Raw genomic sequence first — 27,899 nt, forward strand, 5'->3', positions numbered from 1 at the left:
TAAATCACTAGACGTCACAAGTAGCCTGTGGACTCTTTTGTTTGAAGAACAGACATTTTTTTTAAATTTCAAATGTAAAATTGCAAATTTCAGGTGCCAAAGACCTTTAATTCCAAATTGCCAGCTAAATAAAAACAGAGTTTTAATTTAAGTTGAATGCAGTGTTACCAAAAGTCATGTTTAACTGCACCACAATCAAGCACCAAAATGCTTACTGTAGCAACAATAAAATTTGCCTCCCCTCAGTGAGACAGTGGTAAATGATGATGAATTATCAAGTCCATTCACAGAGAGCAAGGAATGAAAGGGACTTAAACAAGCAATTGGTAAAAACAGGAAAAGGTTTTCAATCACTAATCTGTAATTGAATGAAACTTCCATTAATCTACAAATTGTTTGCATATAATCAAGACAGAGAATGTGGCACTAGAGATAACAGAATCTGTTTTCTCCAGATAAGATTGCCATTAAAAACAATCTGTAATAAGTGAGTGTGAACATATAGAACATCAAGACCCAGTAAATAAGAGGTTGAGAATACTAATCAAAGTAACAACTATTCGGATGATGATGTAATTGAACTGGAAAATTAATTTCAATGAATTTAACTCAGAGGGCAGCCACAAAGAGATTCAACGGAATCTATAAATTACTGGTAATGATTTCTGATTCATGGGCTAATTTTGTTTTAAAAGGTTCCAAATCATGATCAGAACAGAAATACCGCAGCTCATAGTAAAATCTCAGTTGTTTTCATCAAGAGGTTTCTTTACGGTTTGATGCTAAATATTATTGAAGAATAAATTACCATTCAAATTCATTGCATCAAAATATGTTAAATTGTAAAAAATTAATCTAATTGAATTAAAAAAATGTACTATAGGTGCTTCATAGCAATGAAAACAGACTTCCAACATTTTTCAAACTATAAACTTGAGTGCCCTCTCAAAATCTAGAATGACATTCTTTGTTTCAGCCTTCCCATTTGAACAGACAGGTATGGAAAGTTCCCTGAAAAGAACTACCCCTTTGCATAAATAAACACAACAGGTCCTGAATTCTCTTTGTGGTGGGGGGTGAGAGAATCAGAATGGGATGGATCTTGCTGTGATCGGAGTCCTCACAGTTTCCATCAAATGAGGAGAAATTTAATTAACTGGTGCAAGAAAAGACAGCCAAGACAAGGAATAGCTGCTAGGATGACAGGCTACAAAATGTACAAGCTTCAATGTTATTTGGTTTCTTTTGTTCACTTTGTCTGATTTAATTTACATTTGACACTTACAAATCTCCCCACATTCTCTAAACTCCAGGGAATAAAGACCTAACCAGTTTAATCTTTCCCTATAACACAGTTCCTGAAGTTCAGGCAACATCCAAGTAAATCTTCTCGGCACCCTTTCAATCTTATTGATATCTTTCCTGTAGCTAGGTTACTAATACTCTAAATTTGTTCTCACCAATGTCTTTCACCATAACATCCCAACCCCTATACTCAATACTTTGATTTATGAAGGCCAATGTGCCAAAAGCTCTCTTTTCAACCCTATTCAACTGTGATGCCACCTTCAGGGAATTGTGCATCTGTATTCCCAGATCCCTCTGTTCTATCATACTCCACAGAGCCCGACCATTTACCATGTCCTATATTTGTTTGTCTTTCCACAATGCAACACCACACACTACCTGCAATAAATTCCATCTGCCATTTTTCATCCCTTTTTTCCAGCTGGCCCAGATCCCTCTGCAAGCCTTCCACACTGACCACACCACCTCCAATCTTAGTGTCATCTACAAACCTGCTGATCTAATTTACCACTTTGTCAACTTTATCAATGATCTGGCTGATAAACTATAATGGTCCCAGCACTGACCCCTGAGGCACACCACTAGTCACAGGCCTCCAGTCTGAGAAGTAATCATCCATGACCATTCTCTGGCTCCTCCCTTGTAGCCAATGTCAAATCCAGTTTAATATCTCACCATAAATACGAAGTGTCTGAACCTTCCTGACTAACCTCCCATGTGGGACCTTGTCAAAGTTCTTATTAAAGTCCATGTAGACAACATCCACAGCCTTTCCTTCATCAACTTTCCTGGTAACTTTCTCAAAAACCTCTACAAGTTTGATTAAAAATGACCTACCATGTATATAGCCACATTGACTATCCCTAATCAGTTCCTGGCTATCCAAGGACTTGGATCTCTTTGAACACCTTCCAATAATTTACCTATCATAAGTATAGAATCTATTGTCCGAAAGCAGACACTTATTTGGAATTTTTCACATAAAAGAATAATAATAATGGTGGCTGATTTCAGATTTGTGGAAAACAAAGACACATTCCACTAGAAGGATCTCTGGATGGTGGGGGGGGGGAGGTTGCAGTGCCATTGGACGGGAGGGGGGGAGTGGGTTGTGGCAACGGTGGACAGGGCGGTGTCTGTGCTATCGATAATGACAGATGCTTCTTTTTCTGCTTCTCAATGTTACCCAAAGGGGACTCTGCAGCTCTTTATGACATTTTCACAGTCTTCAACGTTCGAGAGCAGCAGAGGCATGTCTGACTGGTAGGAGCACTTAATCACAGTGGTGGACTGGGGGTAGGTGGGGGGGGGGGGGGGGAGGTTGGGGAGCATTTGGTCATTGGGCACGTATAGACAGCAGGTGCTTGAGGAATATAAGGAGTGTAAAAATAAATTAAGAAAGAAATTAGAAAGGATAAAAGGAGATACGAGGCTACAGGTACAATAAAAGTAAAAGAATAGTGAGGGATAAAATTGAGGCCCTTGAGGATGTTGTTAGGGTTTGTGTGGATCCAACAGGTTAAGAACCAGACCAAAGTCAGGATACAAAGCACACGTTTATTTTGGGTATGCAAACGGGGCAACAGGGTCAAAATGCTATTTAAACCTATAAATACACATAACGCAAGGCGCAAATATACACCGGATAATGAGCGAGAAACCGTCAGAAACTGGGGAAATTACTTAAATACATACAATCAACAGTCAGAATCAAGGTGATACTACATGCCCCCACCCCTTGACACAGCTCTAGCTACCTAACATTGGGCCTCACCCCAACCCAGTGCGAAAGGTGATACTTACATGCCATGAAAGGTCAAAAGAGAGAGACAGAACAAAGGGGCACATGGTCCTTTATAGTTCTGTAAGCAGTATTTTTGGGCCATTCACCTGGGGCAGGCTAGGCCCCATTGGCTGATGTGGCCAATGGCCCGAAGCCAAATGCAGTGGCTCACCAGGGGCCAGCCCAGGTGATTCACCTGGTCCAACCAGGTGAAGGTCAGGGGCAAGTCCAGGCAGGCTGTCTGGACTGCAGCACCTGGTGATTTATGTGGGCCAATCGCATGTGCTTGGAGTGAATCTTGACCTTGACTGACATGCCATGTGTCCTCTGAATAAGAGAGTGGCTGCAGCCTCTCCATTACAGAGGATCAGAGAGGTAGGCTATATGAGAAGCCAGAAGAGATGGGGGAAATTTAAATGATTTTCTTTCTTCAGTATTCACTAAGGAAAGGAATATTGAGTCAGGTGAAATAAGGACAACTGGTAGTAAGGTCATGGATAATGTACAGCAGATTAATGAAAAGGAAATATTGGCTATTTTAAAGTGAATAAAGCTGGATAAATCTCCAGGTCCTGACAAGATATTCCCTAGGACCCTGAGGGAGGTTAGTGAACAGAAATATTTAAAACGTCATTGGCCACGGGGGAGGTGCCGGAGAATTGGAAGGTACCTCATGTTGTTCCGCTGTTTAAAAAAGGCTCCAAAAGTAAACCTAGTAATTATAGGCCTGTGAGTCTGATATCAGAGGTGGGTAAATTAACAAAGAGTGTTTTTAGAGATGATATATACAATTATTTGGAAAGACAAGTATTGATTAGGAATAGTCAACACTGTTTGTACATGGTAAATCATGTACAAATAGAGTTTTTCGAGGAGATTACTAAGTAGGTTGACAAGGGAAAGGCTGTGGATGTTGTCTATGTGGACTTTGGTAAGGCCTTTGTCTAGGTTCCGCATAAGACGCAAGTTAGGAAGGTTCAGGTATTAAGTATTAATGTTGAAGTAATGAAATGGATTTAACAATGGTTGGATGGGAGATTCCAGAGCGTAATGGCAGAAAATTGTTTGTCAAATTGGAGGCCGGTAACTAGTGGAGTGCCTCAGGGATTGGTACTGGGTCCATTGTTGTTTGTACTATATATTAATGGTTTAGATGTTAGGGTGGTATATTGGATTAGTAAGTATGCAGATGATATGAAGATTGGTGGTGTTGTGGACAGTGAAGAAGGTTATCAAAGCTTGCAGTGGGATATAGGCCAGTTAGAAGAGTGGACTGAAAGATGGCAGATGGATTTTAATACTGATAAATGTGTGGTGCTACATTTTGGCAGGACTAATCAACAAAGATCATACACGTTAAATGGTAGACAATTGAAGTGTGCAACAGAAGAAAGGGATTTAGGAATTTCTGGTACATAATTCCCTGAAAGTTGAGTCACATGTAGATAGGGTGGTTAAGAAAGTATTTGGTACATTGGCCTTCATAAATCAGAGTATTGAATACAGGAGTTGGATGTCATGTTGGAATTGTACAAGGCATTAGTGAGGCCAAATTTGGAATATTGTGTGCAGTTTTGGTTGCTGAATTATAGGAAGGACATAAAAAGAATAGAGAGAGTGCAGAGGAGGTTTACAAGAATGTGCCCTGGTTTCAGGGCTTGAGTTACAGGGAAGGGTTGAGCAGGCTGGGACTTTATTCCCTGGAGCGTAGAAGAGTGAGAGGTGATTTGATAGAGGTATTTATAATTATGAGGAGGACAAATAGAGTCAACATGGACAGACTTTTTCCATTGAGAGTGGGGGAGATTCAAACAAGAGGACATGGATTGAGATTGAAGGGGGAAAAGTTTGGGGGGAATTTCTTCACTCGGAGGGTGGTGGGAGTGTAGAATGAGCTTCTGGCCGAAGTGGTAGATTTGTGTTCAATTTTAATATTTAAGGAAAAGTTGGATAGGTATATAGACAAGAGAGGTGTGGAGGATTATGGGCCGGGTGCAGGTCAATGGGATTAGGTGGGAGCAGGTGTTTGGCATGGACTAGAAACGCCGACCTGGCCTGTTTCTGTGCTGTAATTATTATGGTCATTATATACAACAAATCAGGCATCCATATACAGCGAATCGGGAGACGCTGGACTTGTTTTTTCCGCTGGCACCTATAAAGTAAGGATTCCTAGGGAATTCCTAGGGAATTACTTACATGGACTGACATGGGATATTTAAGCAAGAGTTGAGTGTAGGTCATGTCGGATTACATTTGGTGCCAAGCTTTGGTGTGCAGACAGCATCCATGGAAAAAGTTTTCGGTTTTCAGAATCTCAGATAAAAGATTTCGTACCTCTTCTGATAATCACGCTCACTGGCCTATAATTTCCTGAGTTACTTTTGGAGTCTTTTTTTAATAATCAACGGAACAGCACGAGCTACTATCCAATCCTCCAGCACCTCACCCGTGGCTAAGAACATGTTAAATGTTTCTGCCAGGACCATGCAATTTCTACACTAGCCTCCCTCAAGGTCCGAGTGAATATATTGTCAGGCCATGTGAATTTATCTACCCTTATTTGCTTTAAGACAGCAAGCACATCCTCCTCTTTAATCTGTTTAGGTTCCATAACCTCACTTTGTTGTCCTTACTTCCCTAGACTCTGTGCCAGTTTCCTGAGCAAATACTGATGCAAAAAAAAATCATTTAAGATCTCCCCCACCCCTTCTGGCTCAATACATAGCTGACCATTCTGATCTTCAAGGGGTCCAATTTTGTCTCTTACTATCCTTTTGCTCTTAATTTACTTGTATAAACCCTTAGGATTTTCCTCACATTGTCTGCCAAAGCAACCTCATATACTCTTTTAGCCCTCCTGATTTCCCTCCTGTTCTTTCCATTTTTATGCTCAAGTAAACTTCATTTGCTCCTTGTTGCCTATACCTGCTATACACCTTCTTAACCAGATCTCCAATATCCCTTGAAAACCAAAGTTCCCTATGCCTGTTATCGTTGCCTTTAATCCTGATTGGAACATACAAACTCGATACTCTTAAAATTTCACCTTAAGGCCTTCATCTTACCAAACACATCCATGCCAGAAAGCAAGTTATCCCAATCCACATTTCCTCAGAATTGTTCCCCATCACATACTTGTCACCTCTGCTGAGAAGAACGTTTTCCTGCTATCTGCACTATCTATTCCCATCATAATTCTGTCCATCTCTATCAGGTCCCCTCTCTCCTCAAAATTGAAACACTTCATCCAAGGAAACATTTTGCACCCTTCCATGTGGAATCATGTATTTCTTACAGTGTGGTATCCAACTCCACACACAGTACTCTAGCTGTTACCCAAACCATGTTTTATACCACAACCTCTTGACTCACACAACCTATTCCATCGTTAATAAAGGTAGATATTCCACATAGCTTCTTTGCCATCTTATCTACCTGTGTTGCCACCTTCATGGATCTTTGAACTTGTACAACAAGACCCTTCTGTTCTTCAATACTCATAGCTTTACCATAATTGTGTATGTCCTACCCTATCATCAGTCCTCCCAATGTACATCAAGTACTGGCATTTATCAGAATTAATGAGTAACATTTGCCACTGCTCTGCCCATCTTACCAAATCAAATCATTGTCTATCCCATAGACTCAAGACTATTTTCTCACTATGCTTTTGCTGTCATTTGCAAACATACTAATTATACCTCCTACATTCATATCCAAATCATAAATAGATACAACAATCTCGGCCCCAGCTCCTTTCCCTTATGTACACCACTGGTTTCAACCAACAATCACAAAAACTAATCTCCACCATTGCCTCTTTTACCAACCTAAGTTTTAAAAATGAACTTTGAATATCAACATTTAATAAGTAAATACCGTATAACAATTATGGTACATTATTGCTTCTTGTATGCTATATCAAGGATTGAAGACTCCTTGCAACTGGTATACCATATTTCAATGTTGAAATAGTGGAAGCAAAGGTAAGAACTTGGTATCATCTGCAAACCACCATTCAAGCTTTTATTTGGTTCATATTTAAGTAGCTACTACGATAATCAAAAGTTATTTTCTGCTCCTTTTATGTTGAAAATCATTATTCAGGAAAGTCGTGCTCATAAACTAAAATATAATATACAAATTATTTTTGTTACACTTTAATGTTAAATTTAGTTTATTTTATTTAGTTATCTTATTTATCTTAGTTATCTTAGGTAAAACAATAAATGAGAGATGGAACATTTTGGAATGGTAAATTTAGCTTGTCAACTAGGGTTCAAAGTGATACACAGCAAAAGCAATGATTGACCACACAGATCTTTTTCCAAAGGTTTGAAGGCCATTTTTTTAGTGAAATGGTTCAGTCAACACACACTCACAACTGTGAATTAGCATCAAATTTCAAATAGATGTATGCAAATAAATCAAATAATCACTGAGAAATCAAAGAAATTAGCTCTTTCAGTCCACCTCTCTACACTATTCTCATTTCTGCATATTAGGCCCATATCCTCTTTTGCTGCTGCTATCCAAGTCCCTGTCTAAATGCCTTTTAACCACTAATTGCTTCTGTCCTCACTACTCCCTATGGTAGCTCAGTTCTAGTATTCACACCCTCTAAAATACATCCAGTTTAATATTTTCCCATTTTACCTTAAACCTGGTCCTCTAGTCCAAGACTTTCCTGCCATGGAAAAAAATATTCTTACCACCACTTTTATCAATGCCCCTCATAATTTTATGAGCCTCCAATGTTCCATTGAGAATAAATCAAGCCTATTCAATCTCAGAGGATGTGAATATTACAAAAAGAGTGTAAGAGCAGTATTCAGCCATCTGGCCTGTTGAAGTAAAAACACAAAGCTGGAGAAACTCAACAGGTCAAGCAGTATCCTTTATACAGCAACGGTAAAAATACATAACCAATGTTTCAGACTTGAGTCTTCATCGAGCCTGTTGACCCTGCTCTGCCATTCAATAAGATCATGGCTGATCTGGCCATGAACTCAGCTCCACTAAATTGCCTTTTCTCCATTACCCTCAATTCCCCCACTGTGCAAAAATCTGCATCTTAAATGTATTATAGAGGCAGCCTCTACTGCTTCCTTCCATTACTTTCTGGGAAAAGCAGCTCCTTCTTATCTCCATCTACTTCTCCAAATCCTGAGATTTAATTGTTCCAGATTCACCTACGTTACGAGCCCAGAGACCCCAAAACGCAGCAGCAATAGATATTCACCAAGACAAATGGTAACTTAAACAAATGTTGTTTTTAATTATCTTTAAACATGAAAACAGAATCACACTTTAACTTATCACCATTGACTTAACTAACCTAACTTAACCCCCTTCTAATTTTTAGTGTGCATGTGTAAGTTCAGAAAAGTTCTTTGGTTCACAGTCCAATCTCACTTCTCATTCCTCCAAGTTCACTGGTTGCAGGCAATTCTTATACTGTGCACAGAATTTAACATTTATAAAGTTCACCAGGTTTTGGTGCTTGAAAGGAAAATGGTTACCACTCAGGAAGGTTCTCTTGTTGGTTTTCAGAGAGATTTGTTGTATGATGGACACCCTGCCTCTTCAGTGTCTTGCCGAAGAAACTGGCCCCCTCAGGGTTCTCTCGATGATAACCTCTTTCTTTCAGGTCAGCACAGAGTTCCTTTTTGTTTCTCTTATTTCAAGTGAAACATTAGACACACACACAATTGCTTTGACCAGGCTGAACTAAGAACTCACAACCAGTCTTCCAAATGGGGTTTTCCACAAGCTTGCCAGCTTGTCCTGTTCCAGTCCCAGCTGCTATTGCTGACTGTATCACTTGAGAACTGATCTCTGTCTCTCTCTCTCTGTCTCTCTCTCTGTCTCTCTCTCTCTCACACACACACACACACAGACAAAGCCTGTTTGACTCTCTCTGCTTGCAAAACCATATGACCCTCTTCGAACAGCAAATTCCCTTCTAGACAGAATATGGCTCTGACAAGCTCTTTCATCTGTTGCTTTTTTGTAAACAACAATCCATTAGTGAAGTCTCTCGGGCACTCTCCAAAGTTTTTGCAAAGGCTCTGAGGCCCCGACATGTCTAGCATTAGCAGAGCTCCAGTATTTTAAATAAGATCTGTTTTAAAGTGTTTGTATGTGACTTACGCTAACAAACCTTTCCCAATTTATCTCCCAAAAATATATCTATATTCTGTCACACCTATCAGTGGAAACAACTTTTCTGCCTTACTCTTAACTATTCCTTTCATAATTTATGCAAGATCCCTTCTCATTCCTCTGAATTCCAGTGTGCATGGTCCCAGGTGAATCAATCTTTCCTCATAAGTAAACCTCCTCATCTCTGGAATCAACCTGGTAAAACACCTCTGCAATGCCTCCAAAGCCAATTTATCCTTCTTCAAGTAAGAATACCAGAACTGCCCACGTTACTTCAGGTGCGGGATCTCCAGTACCCTGTACAGTTGCAGCAGAACCTCCCTGCTCTCAAATTCAATCATTCTGTCAATGAACGCTAGCATTCCAGTTGCCTTTTTTAAAATATTTTATTTAAAATTTTAAATCATATAACATTGATTGTAATATATTAGTATAATATATACTAATATCTCATGATTAAATAAACCCCCACCAACCTCCCTCAACCATCCCACTAACACCCTCCCTCCTTCCCTACCCACCTACAAAAAAAGGAAGATCATCAATAAAAACAACCATAATCAACTTTTTAGCTATGGAAGCAGAGACATCCACCGAAGCTGGTTGAGAGATCAAATTTTAACACCAAAAATTTTTAAATAATGGCTCCACACTTTTACAAAGAAAAAGTATTTATCTCTCAAATTATACATTATATTTTCTAAAAGAATACAAACTTTCATTTCATTGTGCCATCTTTTCATACTTAAAACCAAATCAGAAGATTCAATTAAGTTTATTTCTGAGATGTATAAGTTATTACAAAATAAAATACCTGAACTGCACGTTCATAAATCGAGAGTGAAATGGGAATTGGATTTGAATAGAAAGAGATGAAAGTGTTTGGAGAAACTTGTGTAAAGACAGTATGACTAAAGTTATAAATGTACGAGTTAGGTTGGCACAATATAATTTTTTTTTTACATCAACTGTATTTCACTCCTCAGAAATTTTAAAAATTTGAACTTAGTTCCTCAGATTTGCACTTTAGGTGTGGTCAGGAAATAGGTAATTTTTTTCCTTTGACTTGATCTTGTTTTAAGGTTAAAAATTTTTGGTTAAATCATTTTTAGAGTAGGTTATTTTTATTAAGGGATATTAAGTCGATTGCCTTAGGTTTGAGACTGACTATGTATCAAATTAAATCTTTACATTTGGCTTTGGCTATTTCTAAAAAATGTTTAGCTATTACGTGGAAATCCAGTTGCCTTCTTGATTACCTATTATACCTACAAATTAAATTTTCATGGCATACACAAACATGAAGATCAATTCATAAGAGAATAAATCCAAATAATTCATCCCACCTTTTTCAGTTCCATGAGGTAATTTTGAATCGATACAGACAGTGCCATACACCTCTTCTTCAGTTGCTCAAGTGCCTGTGAAACCAAGATGGTCATCTTAAGAGCTGTAAATGTTCAGAACCACAAATCTACACAAATCACCAAGACTTCTGTGGCTTCAGAAATTATTGAAGCCATTTTAAATGATGTGGAGATGATTCTTTTGTAATATGCCCCAATCACTTGCATAAATATGCCTCCATTCTTTACTTATTTCTCAGCCCCCATAAACCCACATAACTCCTTTCACTGTAATCAAGCCATGTAGCATGGTGCAGGCTCTTTGATCCAACTTGTCCATGGTGACCAAATTGCCACCCAAATTTAGTCTCATATGCCTACACCTGGCTCTCATCTTTCTTAACCTTCCTATCCGGGTATGTTTCCAAATATCTTTTGAATGTTGAAATTGCACATACTTTCACATGTTCCTCTGGCAGCTTGTAAAAATAATAAAATAATAATAAAAAGTAAGCGTCTCTGCAGAAAAATTGCTCAGTTATTCCCTGTCCAGTATCAGAAAGTGAGAAAAGGTTAATTAATGTTTTTTATTAATCCAATCTCTGGACAATAGTGAAAACACAATGCTGGAGAAACTCAGCAGGTCAAACAGTGTACTTTATGTAGCAAAGATAAAGATACATAACCAACTTTTTGGGCTTGAGCCCTTCATCAAGGTATGAAAAAATGTAGGTATTGCTCAAGAGTCCCAAAAGCAGGAGGTAATAGGTGGATAAGGGAGGGAGGATACACCACCAAGCAGAGGGAGGTGGGATGGCTCTGTGAATGGAGAGGGAAGAGCTGGAGCAAGAAGACAAAGGGAAAGGGGAGGATGGGAGAACAGAGAGTAGGCCAGCAGAAACTTGAAAAGTCAATGTTAATGCCATCTGGTTGGAGAGTGCCCAGACAAATCATTACGCATTGCTCCTCCAGTTTACGGGTGGTTTTGGTAGAACAGTACACGAGACTATGGACAGTTATGTCAGCAAGGGAGTGATAAGTAGAATTAAAGTGGTTGGTCACTGAAAGATCCCTGTCACTAATACAGACAGAGCGAAGGGACTCAGCGAAGCGATCTCCTAATCTGCGTCTAGTCTTCCAGTGTAGAAAAGGCTGTAATGAGAATACTGGATGCAGTAGATAATTCCCACAGATATACAAGTGAAGCATTTCTTCACTTGAAAGGACTCATTAGAGCCAAGAATGGTGGTGAGGGAGGAGGACCCTCCCCCCCCATTATGTTTTTGCGCCTGCCTACATTTTTTCCTTACTTCAATGAAGCGCTCAAGCCCAAAATGCTACATAAAGGACACTTTGATCTGCTGAGTTTCTCCAGAATTGTGTTTTTACTTCAACCACGGTGTCTGTAGACTTTCGTGTTTGACCTCTGAACCACAGTACCAGTACTATTTGAATCTGATAATGAATTTCAGGAGAATTAAGTTATCCAAAATTAGATTTGTAAATCAAACCACATGGAATGATGATTTAAATATATTGGGAGAACACATCAAAATCTACACAAGAGAATGAACATAGTTCATGAACATAACCAAATATTCATTCCTTAAAGACCCAAAAACCTTGCAATAACAGTGGTCCATTCAGGCAAACAAATGAGGTAAAAAAAAGTGAAGGGTCATATTCAATGAAAAGAAGAAACCAAAATGTTACCCAAGAGCAGACATAAGCTCATGCTAGCATTGAAAAACTGAGGCAGCTTGGAGGAATCAAGTGACCTACTTCCAGGTCATAAGCTCTTAGATATAGAAGGCTGTCATTCTACTACAATCAGGGAAAATGTACAGGAGCCGAAAGGTGAGCACTCAACGGTACAAGGGCAGCTTCTTCCCCGCTGCCATCAAATTCCTGAATAATCAATGAAACAAAGACACTGCCTTACTTTTCATGTTGTAAGATGGTTATAATATAAATGTTTGCAATATGATGCTTCCGCAAAACACTGAATTTCATGGCTTGTTCTTGACAATAAATTCTGCTTCTGTTCAAATGCACATTCCAGAAGAACCTATGAGAGTAAAATGAGAACCATCTTGCAGCATTTTAGTCATGATGAAGGGAATCCACAGTAGCAGAAGAGTGGTATTTCCAGAATGAATGCAATAGACACGGAGAACCTAGAGAGTTGGTGTGCGTATAGAGGATGTCGTACTAATTCCAAGCCATTCTGCTAAAATGGAATTAGAGGAGTTAGAGGTTTAAAGCACGGAAATAGCCCAGCTAGTCCTCGAGATCCAAGCTGTTGATCAGATCTGTCCCATTATTTGCATTTAAACAATATCCCCCATTAAACCTTTATTTTCCATGCAATTGTCTATGTGTCTCTTAAATATTCCAATTGTGTCTGCCTTTATTACTTCCTTTAGAAGCTTGTTCCACACAACTACCACCATTTGTGAAAAAGACTTCCAATGAAACAAATTTTAATTTTTTTAAACTTTTTCCCATGGTTTGCCAACAGCTTTGAGGCTTTGACAATGGTCTAGTGATAATTGACCATCGGTTGAGGATGGAGATCTTGTCGCTGAGGAGGACTTTGCCGTCTGAGCTGCGCAGCGGGCTTTGGACTTGGGGTGAGGGGCCGTACACAGCCTTTAGAGCCTCGTAGAAACCCCTGAAGTCGCCAATGTCCGCGCTGAGCTGTGTTCGTTTGGCGAGGCTAGTCCACCACTCATTTTGGATCTCCCGGAGTTTGCGCTGAAGATGGCTGCATGCGCGACGGAAGGCTTGTTTCTTCTCTGGACAGGACGGCTTTGTAAGGTGAGCCTGGTGGGCAGCTCGCTTCTTTGCCAGCAGCTCCTGGATTTCCTGGCTGTTTTCGTCAAACCAGTCCTTGTTTTTCCTGGAGGAGAAGCCCAGTACCTCTTCAGTGGATTGCAGTATGGTAGCCTTCAACTGATCCCAGAGGGTTTCAGGGGACGGGTCCGTGAGGCGGGTTGCAACGTCGAGCTTTGCTTTGAGGTTTGCCTGGAAGTTTCCTCTCGCTTCGTCTGACTGCAGTTTTCCAACATTGAACCTCTTTCTGGGGGCTTTATTGTTCCTGGGCTTTGGCTTGAAGTGAAGGTTGAACTTGCAGCGAACCAGCCGGTGGTCAGTGTGGCATTCCGCGCTAGGCATGACCCTGGTGTGGAGCACATCTTGTTTGTCACTTTCTCGCACCAGGATGTAGTCCAGGAGGTGCCAGTGTTTGGATCGGGGATGCATCCAGGTGGTCTTAAGGCTGTCCCTCTGCTGAAAAAGGGTGTTTGTAATGACAAGCCGCTGTTCTGCGCAGAGCTCCAACAGGAGGCGCCCATTGTCGTTGCACTTGCCGACGCCATGCTTGCCCAGGATTCCTGGCCAGGTTTCTGAGTCTTTGCCGACACGAGCGTTGAAGTCGCCCAGGATGACAACCTTGTCGGCTGTAGGGGTACGTTGGATGAGGTTGCGCAGGTCGGTGTAGAACTTGTTCTTTTCTGCTGGTTCCGCCTGGAGGGTTGGAGCATAGACACTGATGAGGGTGATGTGACGCTTGTTTTGAAGTGGGAGTCGCATGGACATGATTCGGTCCGAGAGGCCTGTCGGAAGGTTTTCGAGTTTGGAGGCAATGAAGCTCTTGACCATGAAGCCTACACCAGATAGGCGTCGTTCATCCGAAGGCTTGCCAGACCAGTAGAGTGTGTAGCCCGCGCCGCGTTCTTGGAGGCTGCCTACATCTGCCAGGCGGACTTCACTGAGAGCGGCTATGTCGATGTCAAGTCTGAGGAGTTCATGTGCAATGAGGGCAGACCGACGTTCAGGTCGGTGGCTGTCAGTCTTGTCTAGCATGGTTCTGATGTTCCAGCATGCTAGCTTGAGTTTGTGAGCATCTTTTGAGGGGGAGGACGTGGAGGGGGAGGACGTGGAGGGGGAGGACGTGGAGGGGGAGGACGTGGAGGGGGAGGACGTGGAGGGGGAGGACGTTGAGGGGGAGGACGTGGACCTGTCCTCGGGCCTGCGCAAAGGAGCTTTTAGGTGGAGTGCAGTGCGCGCAGTACTGGCCCCACCCTTTACACCCATGGTTCGTGTGCCGTGGCCAAGCAAGCTGGGACGTGGCAGCGAGGTCCTTGGGTCGTAGGTTTTATATCGGAGTGGCCTTCTCCTATGCAGGTTTCTTACCCGGGCTGGAGGGGCCTGCCTCCCCTCCTAGGTCGGTCCATACTGCCCGGACCGGGGCCGAGGCCGCCGCAGTTCACCCTGTGCCTGGACTGGGGCCACCGCCTCCCACTCCCTGCCCGGACCGGAGCCTCCGCCTGCCTCACTCGACCGAGGCCGGGGCCGCCGTCTCCCCCTTGCTCCTGCCCGTATCGGGGCCGCCGCCGTCTACCCTTCGCCCGGACCGGGGCCGGGGCCGCTGCTGCTCTCCACTTCCAATCTCTTTTCAGTACCAACCGCTCAGTCCAAGATTCCGCCCTGCTCCAGCTCCCTCAACAGCCCCTAAGGCTAGAGCTGGATGAGGTTCCCACCCTGGATGAGACATATAAGGCAATCGAACAACTGAAAAGTGGCAAAGCAGCAGGTATGGATGGAATCCCCCCAGAAGTCTGGAAGGCTGGCGGCAAAACTCTGCATGCCAAACTGCATGAGTTTTTCAAGCTTTGTTGGGACCAAGGTAAACTGCCTCAGGATCTTCGTGATGCCACCATCATCACCCTGTACAAAAACAAAGGCGAGAAATCAGACTGCTCAAACTACAGGGGAATCACGTTGCTCTCCATTGCAGGCAAAATCTTCGCTAGGATTCTACTAAATAGAATAATACCTAGTGTCGCTGAGAATATTCTCCCAGAATCACAGTGCGGCTTTCGCGCAAACAGAGGAACCACTGACATGGTCTTTGCCCTCAGACAGCTCCAAGAAAAGTGCAGAGAACAAAACAAAGGACTCTACATCACCTTTGTTGACCTCACCAAAGCCTTCGACACCGTGAGCAGGAAAGGGCTTTGGCAAATACTAGAGCGCATCGGATGTCCCCCAAAGTTCCTCAACATGATTATCCAACTGCACGAAAACCAACAAGGTCGGGTCAGATACAGCAATGAGCTCTCTGAACCCTTCTCCATTAACAATGGCGTGAAGCAAGGCTGTGTTCTCGCACCAACCCTCTTTTCAATCTTCTTCAGCATGATGCTGAACCAAGCCATGAAAGACCCCAACAACGAAGACGCTGTTTACATCCGGTACCGCACGGATGGCAGTCTCTTCAATCTGAGGCGCCTGCAAGCTCACACCAAGACACAAGAGAAACTTGTCCGTGAACTACTCTTTGCAGATGATGCCGCTTTAGTTGCCCATTCAGAGCCAGCTCTTCAGCGCTTGACGTCCTGCTTTGCGGAAACTGCCAAAATGTTTGGCCTGGAAGTCAGCCTGAAGAAAACTGAGGTCCTCCATCAGCCAGCTCCCCACCATGACTACCAGCCCCCCCACATCTCCATCGGGCACACAAAACTCAAAACGGTCAACCAGTTTACCTATCTCGGCTGCACCATTTCATCAGATGCAAGGATCGACAATGAGATAGACAACAGACTCGCCAAGGCAAATAGCGCCTTTGGAAGACTACACAAAAGAGTCTGGAAAAACAACCAACTGAAAAACCTCACAAAGATAAGCGTATACAGAGCCGTTGTCATACCCACACTCCTGTTCGGCTCCGAATCATGGGTCCTCTACCGGCACCACCTACGGCTCCTAGAACGCTTCCACCAGCGTTGTCTCCGCTCCATCCTCAACATCCATTGGAGCGCTCACACCCCTAACGTCGAGGTACTCGAGATGGCAGAGGTCGACAGCATCGAGTCCACGCTGCTGAAGATCCAGCTGCGCTGGATGGGTCACGTCTCCAGAATGGAGGACCATCGCCTTCCCAAGATCGTATTATATGGCGAGCTCTCCACTGGCCACCGTGACAGAGGTGCACCAAAGAAAAGGTACAAGGACTGCCTAAAGAAATCTCTTGGTGCCTGCCACATTGACCACCGCCAGTGGGCTGATAACGCCTCAAACCGTGCATCTTGGCGCCTCACAGTTTGGCGGGCAGCAGCCTCCTTTGAAGAAGACCGCAGAGCCCACCTCACTGACAAAAGGCAAAGGAGGAAAAACCCAACACCCAACCCCAACCAACCAATTTTCCCTTGCAACCGCTGCAATCGTGTCTGCCTGTCCCGCATCGGACTGGTCAGCCACAAACGAGCCTGCAGCTGACGTGGACTTTTTTACCCCCTCCATAAATCTTCGTCCGCGAAGCCAAGCCAAAGAAAAGAAGAGTGATAATTGGCACAGTGGTCAAGGAGGTATCATCCACTCTCAACCAAAGAGTAAAAAGAGGAGCAAAAGATAAAAAGCTTATACTGGGATTTGAAGGCATCAAACTCAGTTATGAGTGCAAGCTAATCAATCATTACAGATACGTTTGTGAAGGTGAGAAGAAAGCATTTCTTGTTCAGGGAGAAAGCAGCACCTGTGTAGTAGGAGCAATAGCAGAGGCAAAAAGAGATACAATCAGCAAGGCATGGCATGGGATTGGAGTTTAAGTGAAGAAACAGGCAAAGCTAGCAGCTCTATTCTTGTGAATATGAGTAGGAAGGCACTGGACATGGTTGATTCTGCAGACAAACCAAATTAGGTGAAGAAGTATACTACAGCCTGATCACTGAGGTTGCACATTGCTCCTTTGATTAGGCCTGTTTCAGTGCAATGTTCAAAATGAGTTTCCAAATAGATTGGCACAAACCTGGAGGTGACATGTTCTTAGAGTTGAGAGGAAAGAGGAAAGATGGGGAAGTAATATGAAATAATGGAGAGGCCATGAGTGTGTTGTTTTTGAAATAGTGATGGATGACATGGAATATTTCAAAGAGAGAGGGATATAAATAGCCAATGAGGATAAACAGTTAACAGTGACAACTAGAAGGGAAGTTGCGGGACTTAAGATGTACAATGAGCAAAGGGATGGAAAAGCAGGAGGCAAGTTCCTTCCCTTGCACACAAACACCTAACTGATAAAAGATAAACCTGAGGACACAACGAGGCAGAAGATACCTTGAAGCTTGTTCAGAATCAGTCAAGAAGGTTTTGAAAAGATGGGTCTCAAACTAAATGATTTTACTTTCATGTGCCTCTTGAGATTATTTCTAAAGGTTATAGGGTAAGAGATTTAATGAGATGAAAACAGAAAATGTTGGGTACAGTCAACAGATCAGATTATGACTGTGTAAAGAGATATAGAATTAACATTTCAGGTTGAAGATTTAAAAGAGAGAGTTGGAGCTAGTCAATCTGATACTTCAGGACAATCCTGCAAAAAAGCAAAGCAGGACTCGATATCACTTGATGTGATGCAGTCATTAAAAAGTGATTAAAGGTGGAAAGCTTATACTGGGATAAAATACTGGGTTCACGCCCCGTTGAGTGATTAAACCAGTGGTATGATTTATTCTTCTAAGTCTTCTGCTCTTGATTCAAAAGCAAAGACGAGGGGATACAGATGTGAAAGAATGCATGTACAACGTCCAAAAGTTATAACCAAGCAAAGATGGTTCACTTTGGCACAATGAAAGAAAATCAACTCATTTCAGCATACATTCAATTTGAAGATTTTGGAATTTTACAATTGATAAAAAGGCAGCGCTGCTGTAAAGATGCAGGACAGTGGGTAGTGGAGACACTGTTCAAGGTGGGCATACATAGCAATGACTTTTTTAAAAAAAACAGATCAACAGCTATTCTGGAGAGTGTTGACGAGGCTATGAAAGGTTATGCATCCTTAAACATTGATAACATTTTACCAAAAGCTGTTGTTTGTCATCTTAAAGGAGTGACTTGCTGAGGTTAATTGGATATCTCAAATGATAAATTAAAAAACTCATTGCTGAGATTGATGTTGAAAGGTAACATTTTAACAGAACAGCACCTAAATAAATATCTAAGTGGTAATCATCTTCCATTTATCTCCATCAACATACAATAACCTGTTTCCAACAGGCAACCACTTGGTATCCAATATTTACAAATAGAAAAAAATGTTGCCATGCAACCAAACAAGTGAAAGAGAGAGGAGCGGTTCTAATTCTTGCCATCAGTGATGCTGCACATGACTTGCATATTACTTCATTTGACCTCATAAAGCTCTACTGTTAAGGTGACAAAAAAAAACCTTTTCAAAAAATTATATCTAAATTGAGGTTTAAACCAACATTTTTAATTTTCATGCAGCTCAACAGTTCAAATTCGACTAGTAATTATGAAAATACATTCAATTTACAGATTTTACAATTTTACAGATTTAAATAAAAAGGCAGCATTAGTGGAGCTGCTGTAAAGGCATCACTGACACTGGTGCAGACCTGGGACAGTGGGCAGTGGAGAAACATTACTGCTCCACAAGGTCCTACTGCTCAATTGGGATGCCAATGGCTCCATACAAGCTTTGAACAGCCCTTTAGGGGAACTGCCATTATTTTTTTTAATATCCTGCAACCACAGAAGACTGTGCCAAAGATGGCAGCGTCTATGTTGGGCAGCATACCACGAGGGCTTGTAGACTCCAAGGGAGCAGCAGACTGGCAAAGGGAACAAGAAATTGGGGAGTATACACTGTTGAGAAGAAGCCTGGGAGATAACTCGAGAGGAAGGTGCCTACAGCAGCAGACCAATGAGAGGTTCAGCAGCAGAATGTCCTACACAGGCTGCAGGGTGCTGGAGAGAGGCCGATGGGAATTGAGATTCAAGAGGGTGCTGAGAACAAGAAAGGCTTTTAAAGGCCCTTGAGCGCTGAAAGCTTCCTGATCCTATCAGAGGTTTAGATCTGAAGTTCGAGTTGCCAATGGATTGAACAAGAATCAGTGAGGCTGTAGAGGCTGTGGGAGTGCAGAAGGTGAAATCAAGGACACTCAGTGTCTCTGAAGGGACTATTTTTTGCTTTTCTTTTTCTTATTATTGGGCACGCCAAGCAATGCTAATTGTGACTCTTTGCCTGCCTTTACTGCAGACACAAGTTTAAGTATATGATAATTTTTTGTATTATTACATGACAATAAAAAGAACACGCACGTGAGTGAGGTCAAAAAAAAAGGAAAGAACCAAGCACTTGTGTGAGGTGTACAGTGGGGGGTCAAGAGGGCACAGCACCCCTTGCGGGGGAGATGGGGTTGGGGGGCAGCACCCACATTTGAAAAATTTTTGAAAATTTACACACAAAATTACCAGTTTCAAGCCTCTTTTATTTCATTTCAAAATGAAATAATGTCAAAAGAGTCTGGAAAAACAACCAACTGAAAAACCGCACAAAGATAAGCATACGCTTATCTTACAGAGCCGTTGTCATACCCACATTCCTGTTCGCTCCGAATCATGGGTCCTCTACCGGCATCACCTACGGCTCCTAGAATGCTTCCACCAGCGTTGTCTCTGCTCCATCCTCAACATTCATTGGAGCGACTTCATCCCTAACATCGAAGTACTCGAGATGGCAGAGGCCGACAGCATCGAATCCACGCTGTTGAAGATCCAACTGCGCTGGGTAGGTCACATCTCCAGAATGGAGGACCATTGCCTCCCCAAGATCGTGTTATATGGCGAGTTCTCCACTGGCCATTGTGTCAGAGGTGCACCAAAGAAGAGGTACAAGGACTGCCTAAAGAAATCTCTTGGTGCCTGCCACATTGACCACCGCCAGTGGGCTGATATCGCCTCAAACCGTGCATCTTGGCGCCTCACAGTTCGGCGGGCAGCAACCTCCTTTGAAGAAGATAGCAGAGCCCACCTCACTGACAAAAGACAAAGGAGGAGAAACCCAACCCCCAACCCCAACCAACCAATTTTCCCCTGCAACCGCTGCAACCGTGTCTGCCTATCCCGCATCGGACTTGTCAGCCACAAACGAGCCTGCAGCTGACGTGGACATTTACCCCTCCATAAATCTTCGTCCGCGAAGCCAAGCCAAAGAAGATACTAATAACATTTTTATTATTTTGACTTTGAAAATATTTATCCTTACAGGGATTTGTCAATTTATTCGTTTCCTTCTCCATGCCTTTTTGTTACCTTCATGGTGTGTTCACTGCTTTATTTCACCTTATTTCCAGTTGCAATGAACACTTCTCTGCTTTATTCCACCTTGTTCTTGACTTTCAAAAAATAAAAATGTGGGCTCTGCTGATCACGGACACCTCCCCACCAAAGACTCACTCCTGCCGCCGGGAGCCCGAGGTTCCTGCTGCACTTCTGCTTGAAGTTAGCAGTGAGAAGAGCGATAGACCACAATCAGAGATCCTGAATGTGGAAATCATTCAAAAATGCGGAAAATGGTTTTTAAAAATACAGAAATCCGCAGAAACACGGAAAATTCACACACCTGCTTTAAACATTGTACAAGTGCTCATGTGTCAAGACCTGCTTTTCTTGTTCAATACCTTGACAAATTTATGCTTCATAGTAGGAAAGAATCCATAAAATGTTTATGCAATAAATCCTCTCATAAAATATTCTTGAAATTAAATCACACATAGCTGCTAGTATAAAAAAAATGGTCTGCTTAAGAAGAATTGTCATGTGCTATTGGTAATGGTTTGAAATTTCACCAAGTTATTGATTCAGATTTTTGCATTTCACACATTAGTTGACAGAATATGCTCTTACAAAATGGCATCTAATACAAGCCAACATTATGAGTAAAAATATATTTTAACGTAATGATCACACATTCTTTGTTGATAAGAAAATAAATTTCAGTATCCATTCACTTATAATTCAACCAAACCATATTTTTCAAAGTATGCAATTGGTGATTTTTTTTTGTATAAAAATGTCAGATTACCTTCATTTTTGAAGATGTATTTTGCAATAGCTTCTGCTGTTCCTTTACTCTTTTTAGGCCAACATCCAGGAGATTCTCCATTCCAAACTTTACTCCCTCAAAAAAAATTTCCATAACACTTCTCTGAAGATAATTAAAATACAGAATTAGTTTGAAATTATCATTCATATTCAATCCAGGCTTTCTAATTAAAGATTTTAAAACTTATTTTGAACTTAGGAGGTACAGTGAGACATTTTTCTTCCCTTTCAATAGAAATTTCATAGTAATCATAACTGGCTATTGAACAAAAAAAATCTATAATTGAACAAAATTGAACCAGAGGTATGTAAAAAATATATATATTTATAGTCACAATATTTTTCCCCAGCGCAAAAATGCCACATACTCAAAGACATGCATTTAAGGTGAAGCCTACGTGAGAGGTGCAGGGCAAATTATTTTTATACCAAGAGTGTTAGGTGCCTGAAATGGGCTGCTCAGATTACTGGTAGAAGCAGATACAATAGTTGTTTTTAAGATGTTTTTAGATGGGGTTAGGAAATATGCAGGGAATAGATAGATAAGCATTAACAAGCAGCAGTATTTTAGTTTAGCTTGGCCATTATCTTTTGCGCAGATATGTGGCTGAAGTGCCTGTTTCTGTGCTGTACTATGTTCTATAAAAACAGACAATACATTTAGGAAGTTAATGCACATTATACCCTTGTGCTTATAATTTAATTTTGTTGCTCCAAACATAAACAAATCTTCCATCTGCCACTGGATGTTTAATTTTAGTTAATGAACCTGATCTGAGTAGCAGATGTGATGACATCTGAAACTGCAACATCTGTTGCATCTGAACAAACATGTTTTTAGTTGCAGAAAATGTGGACGGCGGTGGCAAGGAGGGAGACGGATAGAGGGGAGTGTTGGAGAGACTTATTCTGCAATCGGATAAAAGAGAGATGCAAACAGAGAGAGGATGATGAATGGCTTGTTTCTTGTAGTTGATGTGTCTCCAAATAGAAATTGGAGAGATGAATCAAAACAGAAGACAGAAATAAAAAAAATGCTGCTACAGGAGACACGAGAAACAACAGTTGCTGGAAATCTGTCTTCCAAAGTCGAGAAGACAACATCATAAACAAAGGTAAAAGGACACAAAATTGGAAGGACTGCTTGGGTGACCACTCTGCAAAACATTTTTCTGCTTTTGACTGATCTAGAGTTTCTGGGCACCCATCAATTAAATTCCTAATATCCCTTAAACTTTGACCTGTGCATGATTCCAAGAAGCCCAACACAAGCTTAAGAAACAGAATTTCAACACCTCTAAGGGATATTTTATCTTTCTGAAATCAAGGATTTCAAAAATTTAAGATCACCAGTTTATACCAGAACCAGCATTGCAATTGGAAAATCATTAAGTTGCAATAACAACTCAATTCTTTTTTCCACAATGTTGCTAACGCACTTGCTAGGTGTTTCCAGATGTCAATTAAAATGTAAAATAAAAAGTAAATATTAGAAATCTGAAATTACAAAAAAAATGCAGCAATCACTCAGCTTGGACAGCATTTACAAAAGGAGCAACAATACAGATATACCTTACTTTACACCCTTAACGCAAATTCGCTTTTACGAAGAAACCCATGTTCACTTTGACAAAACAATTTTTACTTTTACAAAAAAGTGGCTGACGAGGCAGTCAGTGCACAGCCAGCAGGGCGATCAAAACTCATTGTTTTCCCGATTATGGTAAGTGAATCTTACCATACTGTACATACATTATTTCTACTTTGTATAAGCTGTGTATTTATCATATCATTTCTGCTTTTACTATATGTTAGTTATTTTAGATTTTATGTGTTACTTGGCATGATTTGGTGGGTTACTTTTTGGGTCTAGGAATGCGAAAAAAAAATTGCCATATAAATTAATGGTAATTGCTCCTTCACTTTACACCATTTCAGCTCATAAAATGTTTCATAGGAATGCTCTACTTTCAAAAAGCTGGGTATACCTGTATTAGCTTTTTAGATTGATGACCCTTCTTAGAACTGAAAAAGGAAAACAAGTTGGTTTTAAGTTACAGTGAATCTGGGGTTGAACTGGGCAGATCAAAAGGAATATCTCTAATATTCAACATAATCATGTAATAAATCACTAAGCCACAGAACAAAAAAAAATGCAAAATGATGAGCTGCAGAAGATGCTCAGGACAAACAGGGCTAATCGAGAAAGTAAAACAGAGTCTGTATCACAGATAAATGATCAACAGCAGAACTGGCCAATTGTGATTTTTAAAAAAAAGCAAGTTTACTGAAATCGTGGAGCTCAATATGGAATACAAAATACTGCAATGTCAGATAGATGATGCTCGTTAAATGGTGCAAGTTGACCCAGAAAAGATCAAAATGGGACTGAGATGGCATTCAACAAGAAACTCCCAGTTACCCCTGAAGATTAAACAAGCGTTTCGAAAAGCAGTCTGTATTTGGTTTCTCCAGTGTAGTGGAAGCAACATTGTAAACAAAAAAAAATATGCAATTTTTGTTCACAATGTGGCTGATTTGGACAAAGAGCAAGTGAATTGTTATTTCATTAGTAAGGACTGCATGGTTTGAAAGGAAGAGGTAGAAGGACATGGTTGCATGGGAAAGTTGTAATCTATTCTTTTTGTAATCTATTCTAGATACAACTTCCTTTCCTTCCCGCATTCAGAACAGACAGTTCCCTTCACAACTCCCTGGTCCACTCCTTTCACTCCAGCAACCACTCTCCTTCTCATGGCACTTTAACAGAGTTAGCTTTTTAAAAAGTAGACATGCACAGGGATGATATGAGGAAGCAAATGACTATCACTTGAGGTGTGATGGCTAGAATATAGTTTGAAATATAGCTGGGTCTTCAGAAATGCCGAAGTTCAGGCGGAGTGGAGTGTCAGCTGCAAATGTATAGTGCAAGAGTGAAAAATGGAAATAGGATCAAGAAGACAAAGATAGATTCTTTCCTCCTTTCCTGCTTTTCTGTTTCTTTCTCTGATCTATTTTCTCTCTTTCCTTTTTTTATATCTCGGGGTTTTGTTGGGGGGGGGGAATGGGGGAGCTTGGAAAAATGGACAACCTGCATCATTGATTTATTTTCGTTTCAATTTATGTATTGAGGTCATGGTTAATTCTTGATACATCTTTAACCACAAAATTAAAATAAAGTATTAAAAAAAAAGACAATGATAGATCGAGGTACAAATAATGCAAACAAAAATCCACCGTCTCACAAAAAAAATCAAAATTATAGATAATGTGATGTATTGATCATTACCTTGGGGCATATTTAACTATAATACTGAGGCTGTAATAGAAGCAAAAGTAAAAGCTAAACGTGTATCGGATAAGCAAATCAATTGGTTTTGCTATCGACGAGATGTTAACTAGTTTGCTATCTAAAACTAATAATGCCTGCCAGTGCATACATACTTATCATAATTAAGCACAAAGCTAATGTTCAGCTGTTCCTTTCCAGTTTTATTCATTCAAGATAAATTGGCACTTTCTGCTGATGATCACAGGCCAAAATAAAGGGGATGCAAAGCTGAGCATCCCTGAGGCTGAAAGTAAAAAAAAAACTTTGGCAAACTTTCTGATTAGCTACGTTATATGACTCATTGATGTAAATTGCATCTTTGGTAGCATTGTATAATAATAAAATAAAAATGTTCTAAAAACATAAAAATTGCTTAAATTGAGGAAATTAATTCATTTAATTAATTGAGTTCTCAGTCTTGAACAAGTTTCTTATTCAAAAATCAGTGAAGAGCAGTACCTTGTAACCATGTGAATCATCCATGTTTTCTTCGTCAAAATGCAGCTCCATGCCCATGAAGGCTGCCAAGTGACCTATATGCTTTACAAGTCTTCTAATTGTTTGGCTTATTTTGTTCTTAGCCTCCACTACCATAGCGGAAATATCTAAATCACAGCCCTGGAAACACACAGACATCAGTTTGCAACAAATATTGAATTAATTATATTTAAACAACTTAACAAGACTCAATAACTGTTTGGCTAGCTTTTAGAATTCACATACTGGACAAAATATTAGAAATAAAAATAAGAAAAGTTAAACTTTGACCCAAAGAATAAATGGTATGCTGAAAATCAGAACTAAATACAGAAAAATATCAAATATACAACAGCTTTTTACTCAGTTGGCAAAGAATAACAAACATAGTAGGTGTCCTGAGGAGATTTCCAACAGTTTCTGTTTATGTCTAGTACAAAGTAAAGTTGCTGGAAAAAGTATACCACATGAATAGAGATTTAAGCATAAAATTAAATTGACAAAACCCTATTCAATAAAGTTAACAATTATGATTTAGTCAGCCAAAATTTAAGATATCAGGTCTTCCTTCACCCAATATACATTATCTCTTTTATACTTTGTGTTTATTTTAAATTCTTCCTCTATTGGAGGAACATTGGCAACATTCTATTAGTTAATCTTATTATGTTATCCACTTGCAATAGTCAATGCACTGGTCAGAGAGACTGACAGATTTTTAAGTTAGACACAGCATGGTAATAGATCTTTCTGGCCCACGAGCTAACGCCACCCAAATACACCCATGTGATCAATTAATCTACTAACCCCCTATCTTTTTGGAATGTGGAAGGAAACCAGAGCACTAGAGGAAACCCAAGCAGACACATACAGAACATACAAAGTCCTTACAGAGAGCTGAAAATTTTTAAAGGATGCATCCACAGGGCAAACATGGAACAACGAGTTAAAATAATCCATTTATTTTGTAATTCTGAGCTGAAATACCCAAATGAAGAATTTTTAAAAATTTCTAAACACTAAGCCTGCTATGCAATCAATTATTTCAAAATCAACACGAAGGCAAATTACGTGAATGAAAGCTTATATTACACTCCATTTTTCTTAACAACAAGCAAAGTCATCATTATCAGCATTAATCAAGCAATTAAAAAAAAATTCTTCACCTTTATCTTCTCTTGCACACAAAATGAATACCTTCATACCTGCAATAACAGTTGTAAGTTTCGTCCCAATGTTCTAACTTCTCCAAGCAGTTCATTTTCAATCATCTCGACACAAGTGTCTTGTGGGGCACTATCAATCCAAAGCTTCACTAGAATTGTCACCCTTTCAAATTTTGATGTTGTTCCAACACAGCAAGACTGCATAGTTTGATTACTGGTGAACACTATGTAAAAGTGTGCGGAAAAAAATCAACTATTTAAAGTAATAATGGTTGCATAAAGTCTTGTGTAAATCAATTAAACACCAGTAACAAGAAATCCCTTCAAGTTTCCTTCAATATTATTTTAGTTTGCTTTCTCCTCCCCATCCCTTACACAGTTAGGAGACCTGCTTGATTCAAAGATTCCTCCTTAGTCTTATTAACATGCCAGATACTTTGGGTGAAGAAAATGGCTTTTTAAAAAATATATGGAGAGCAGAATTGTACACTTACAATTTTCTTGACTTCCTTCATCTAACTTTTCATAGGTATTAGAAATTTCCATTGTTCCCTTATGCACAGCAAGGAGGTCAGTAAGAAGTCTGACAGGGATGTTTTCTTGTAGTTGATGACTTCTTCCCAGAAAATCAACAGCTGCACCCAAAATTTCCTTACAAATAACAGGCAACATCGACTCAGATCTTGCTGGGCATATACTTTGAGAAATGTTCAATAACTCTGTTTTCAGATGGAAAGAATCTGTGAAAAATCTGTGTTGAATTTCAGCTTAGCCAAATGATAATAAATAAGAAATGAGACAAAGTGAGAAATTATACACTTAAATTAAGTTATCCAAAATCTATCACAACTTATTCTCCTCTAGATCTTGGTTCAGATGGATCATTACCTCCTCTCGTTTGCTGAAAGAAACGTAATTTGGAGAAAACCTACACCATTGTAGAGAGCAGAGGGACTTTCTCATTGAAGTCCATCTAATTTGCAGCTTTCAAGAAACACACAAGAGCATACATGCTGTGCAACTTCTGACTGACAGAGAACCCAAAGTCTCCTTTTATTCCATATCCTCTCAAAGTAGAACTATTGTTGCCTCAAGATCAACAAAGCTAGCAACTAAACATTAAATGTAGCATATTCAGTGTTGCTAGAGTGAGAATTTTCTTTCAAGCACAAACTCAAAGTAAAAACCTTTCAGATAACAAGAGAACATTTCCCAATAATTCTAGTGAATAAATTTCAAAAGAAAATTTTAAAAGCAGACAAAGATAATGGTTACCCACCTATATTTTCACCACACATTTTATTTTCTCAGATAAGGTATACTGATAAGATATATTGTCCAGTCTCCAGTATAATTATCTATAGGAAGTCTTAAAAAAATTCTTGGACATTCTAAACTAATTCTGC

At 40.4% G+C, this 27,899-nt stretch overlaps 1 protein-coding gene across 7 annotated transcripts in view; it reads right to left on the minus strand.

Annotated features, from left to right (window-relative positions):
* The window catches only part of kif14 (kinesin family member 14), a 154,258-nt gene that overhangs the window by 6,422 nt on the left and 119,937 nt on the right, over positions 1 to 27,899 (minus strand). For 5 of the 7 annotated variants that reach the window (XM_069937936.1, XM_069937935.1, XM_069937934.1 and 2 more), the window contains 5 exons: positions 26,988 to 27,212; positions 26,533 to 26,717; positions 25,310 to 25,468; positions 21,500 to 21,622; positions 10,606 to 10,680 (listed from right to left, as the gene is read on the minus strand). In XM_069937936.1, the coding sequence (XP_069794037.1) occupies positions 10,606 to 10,680; positions 21,500 to 21,622; positions 25,310 to 25,468; positions 26,533 to 26,717; positions 26,988 to 27,212 (767 nt within the window). Of the gene's footprint in view, positions 1 to 10,605; positions 10,681 to 21,499; positions 21,623 to 23,507; positions 23,545 to 24,969; positions 25,095 to 25,309; positions 25,469 to 26,532; positions 26,718 to 26,987; positions 27,213 to 27,899 lie in introns of those variants that run through there. The other 2 variants (XM_069937938.1, XM_069937937.1) reach the window with 2 other exon arrangements.

The sequence above is a fragment of the Narcine bancroftii genome, chromosome 5 (assembly GCF_036971445.1).
Source record: "Narcine bancroftii isolate sNarBan1 chromosome 5, sNarBan1.hap1, whole genome shotgun sequence".
Classification (NCBI taxonomy): Eukaryota; Metazoa; Chordata; class Chondrichthyes; order Torpediniformes; family Narcinidae; genus Narcine; species Narcine bancroftii.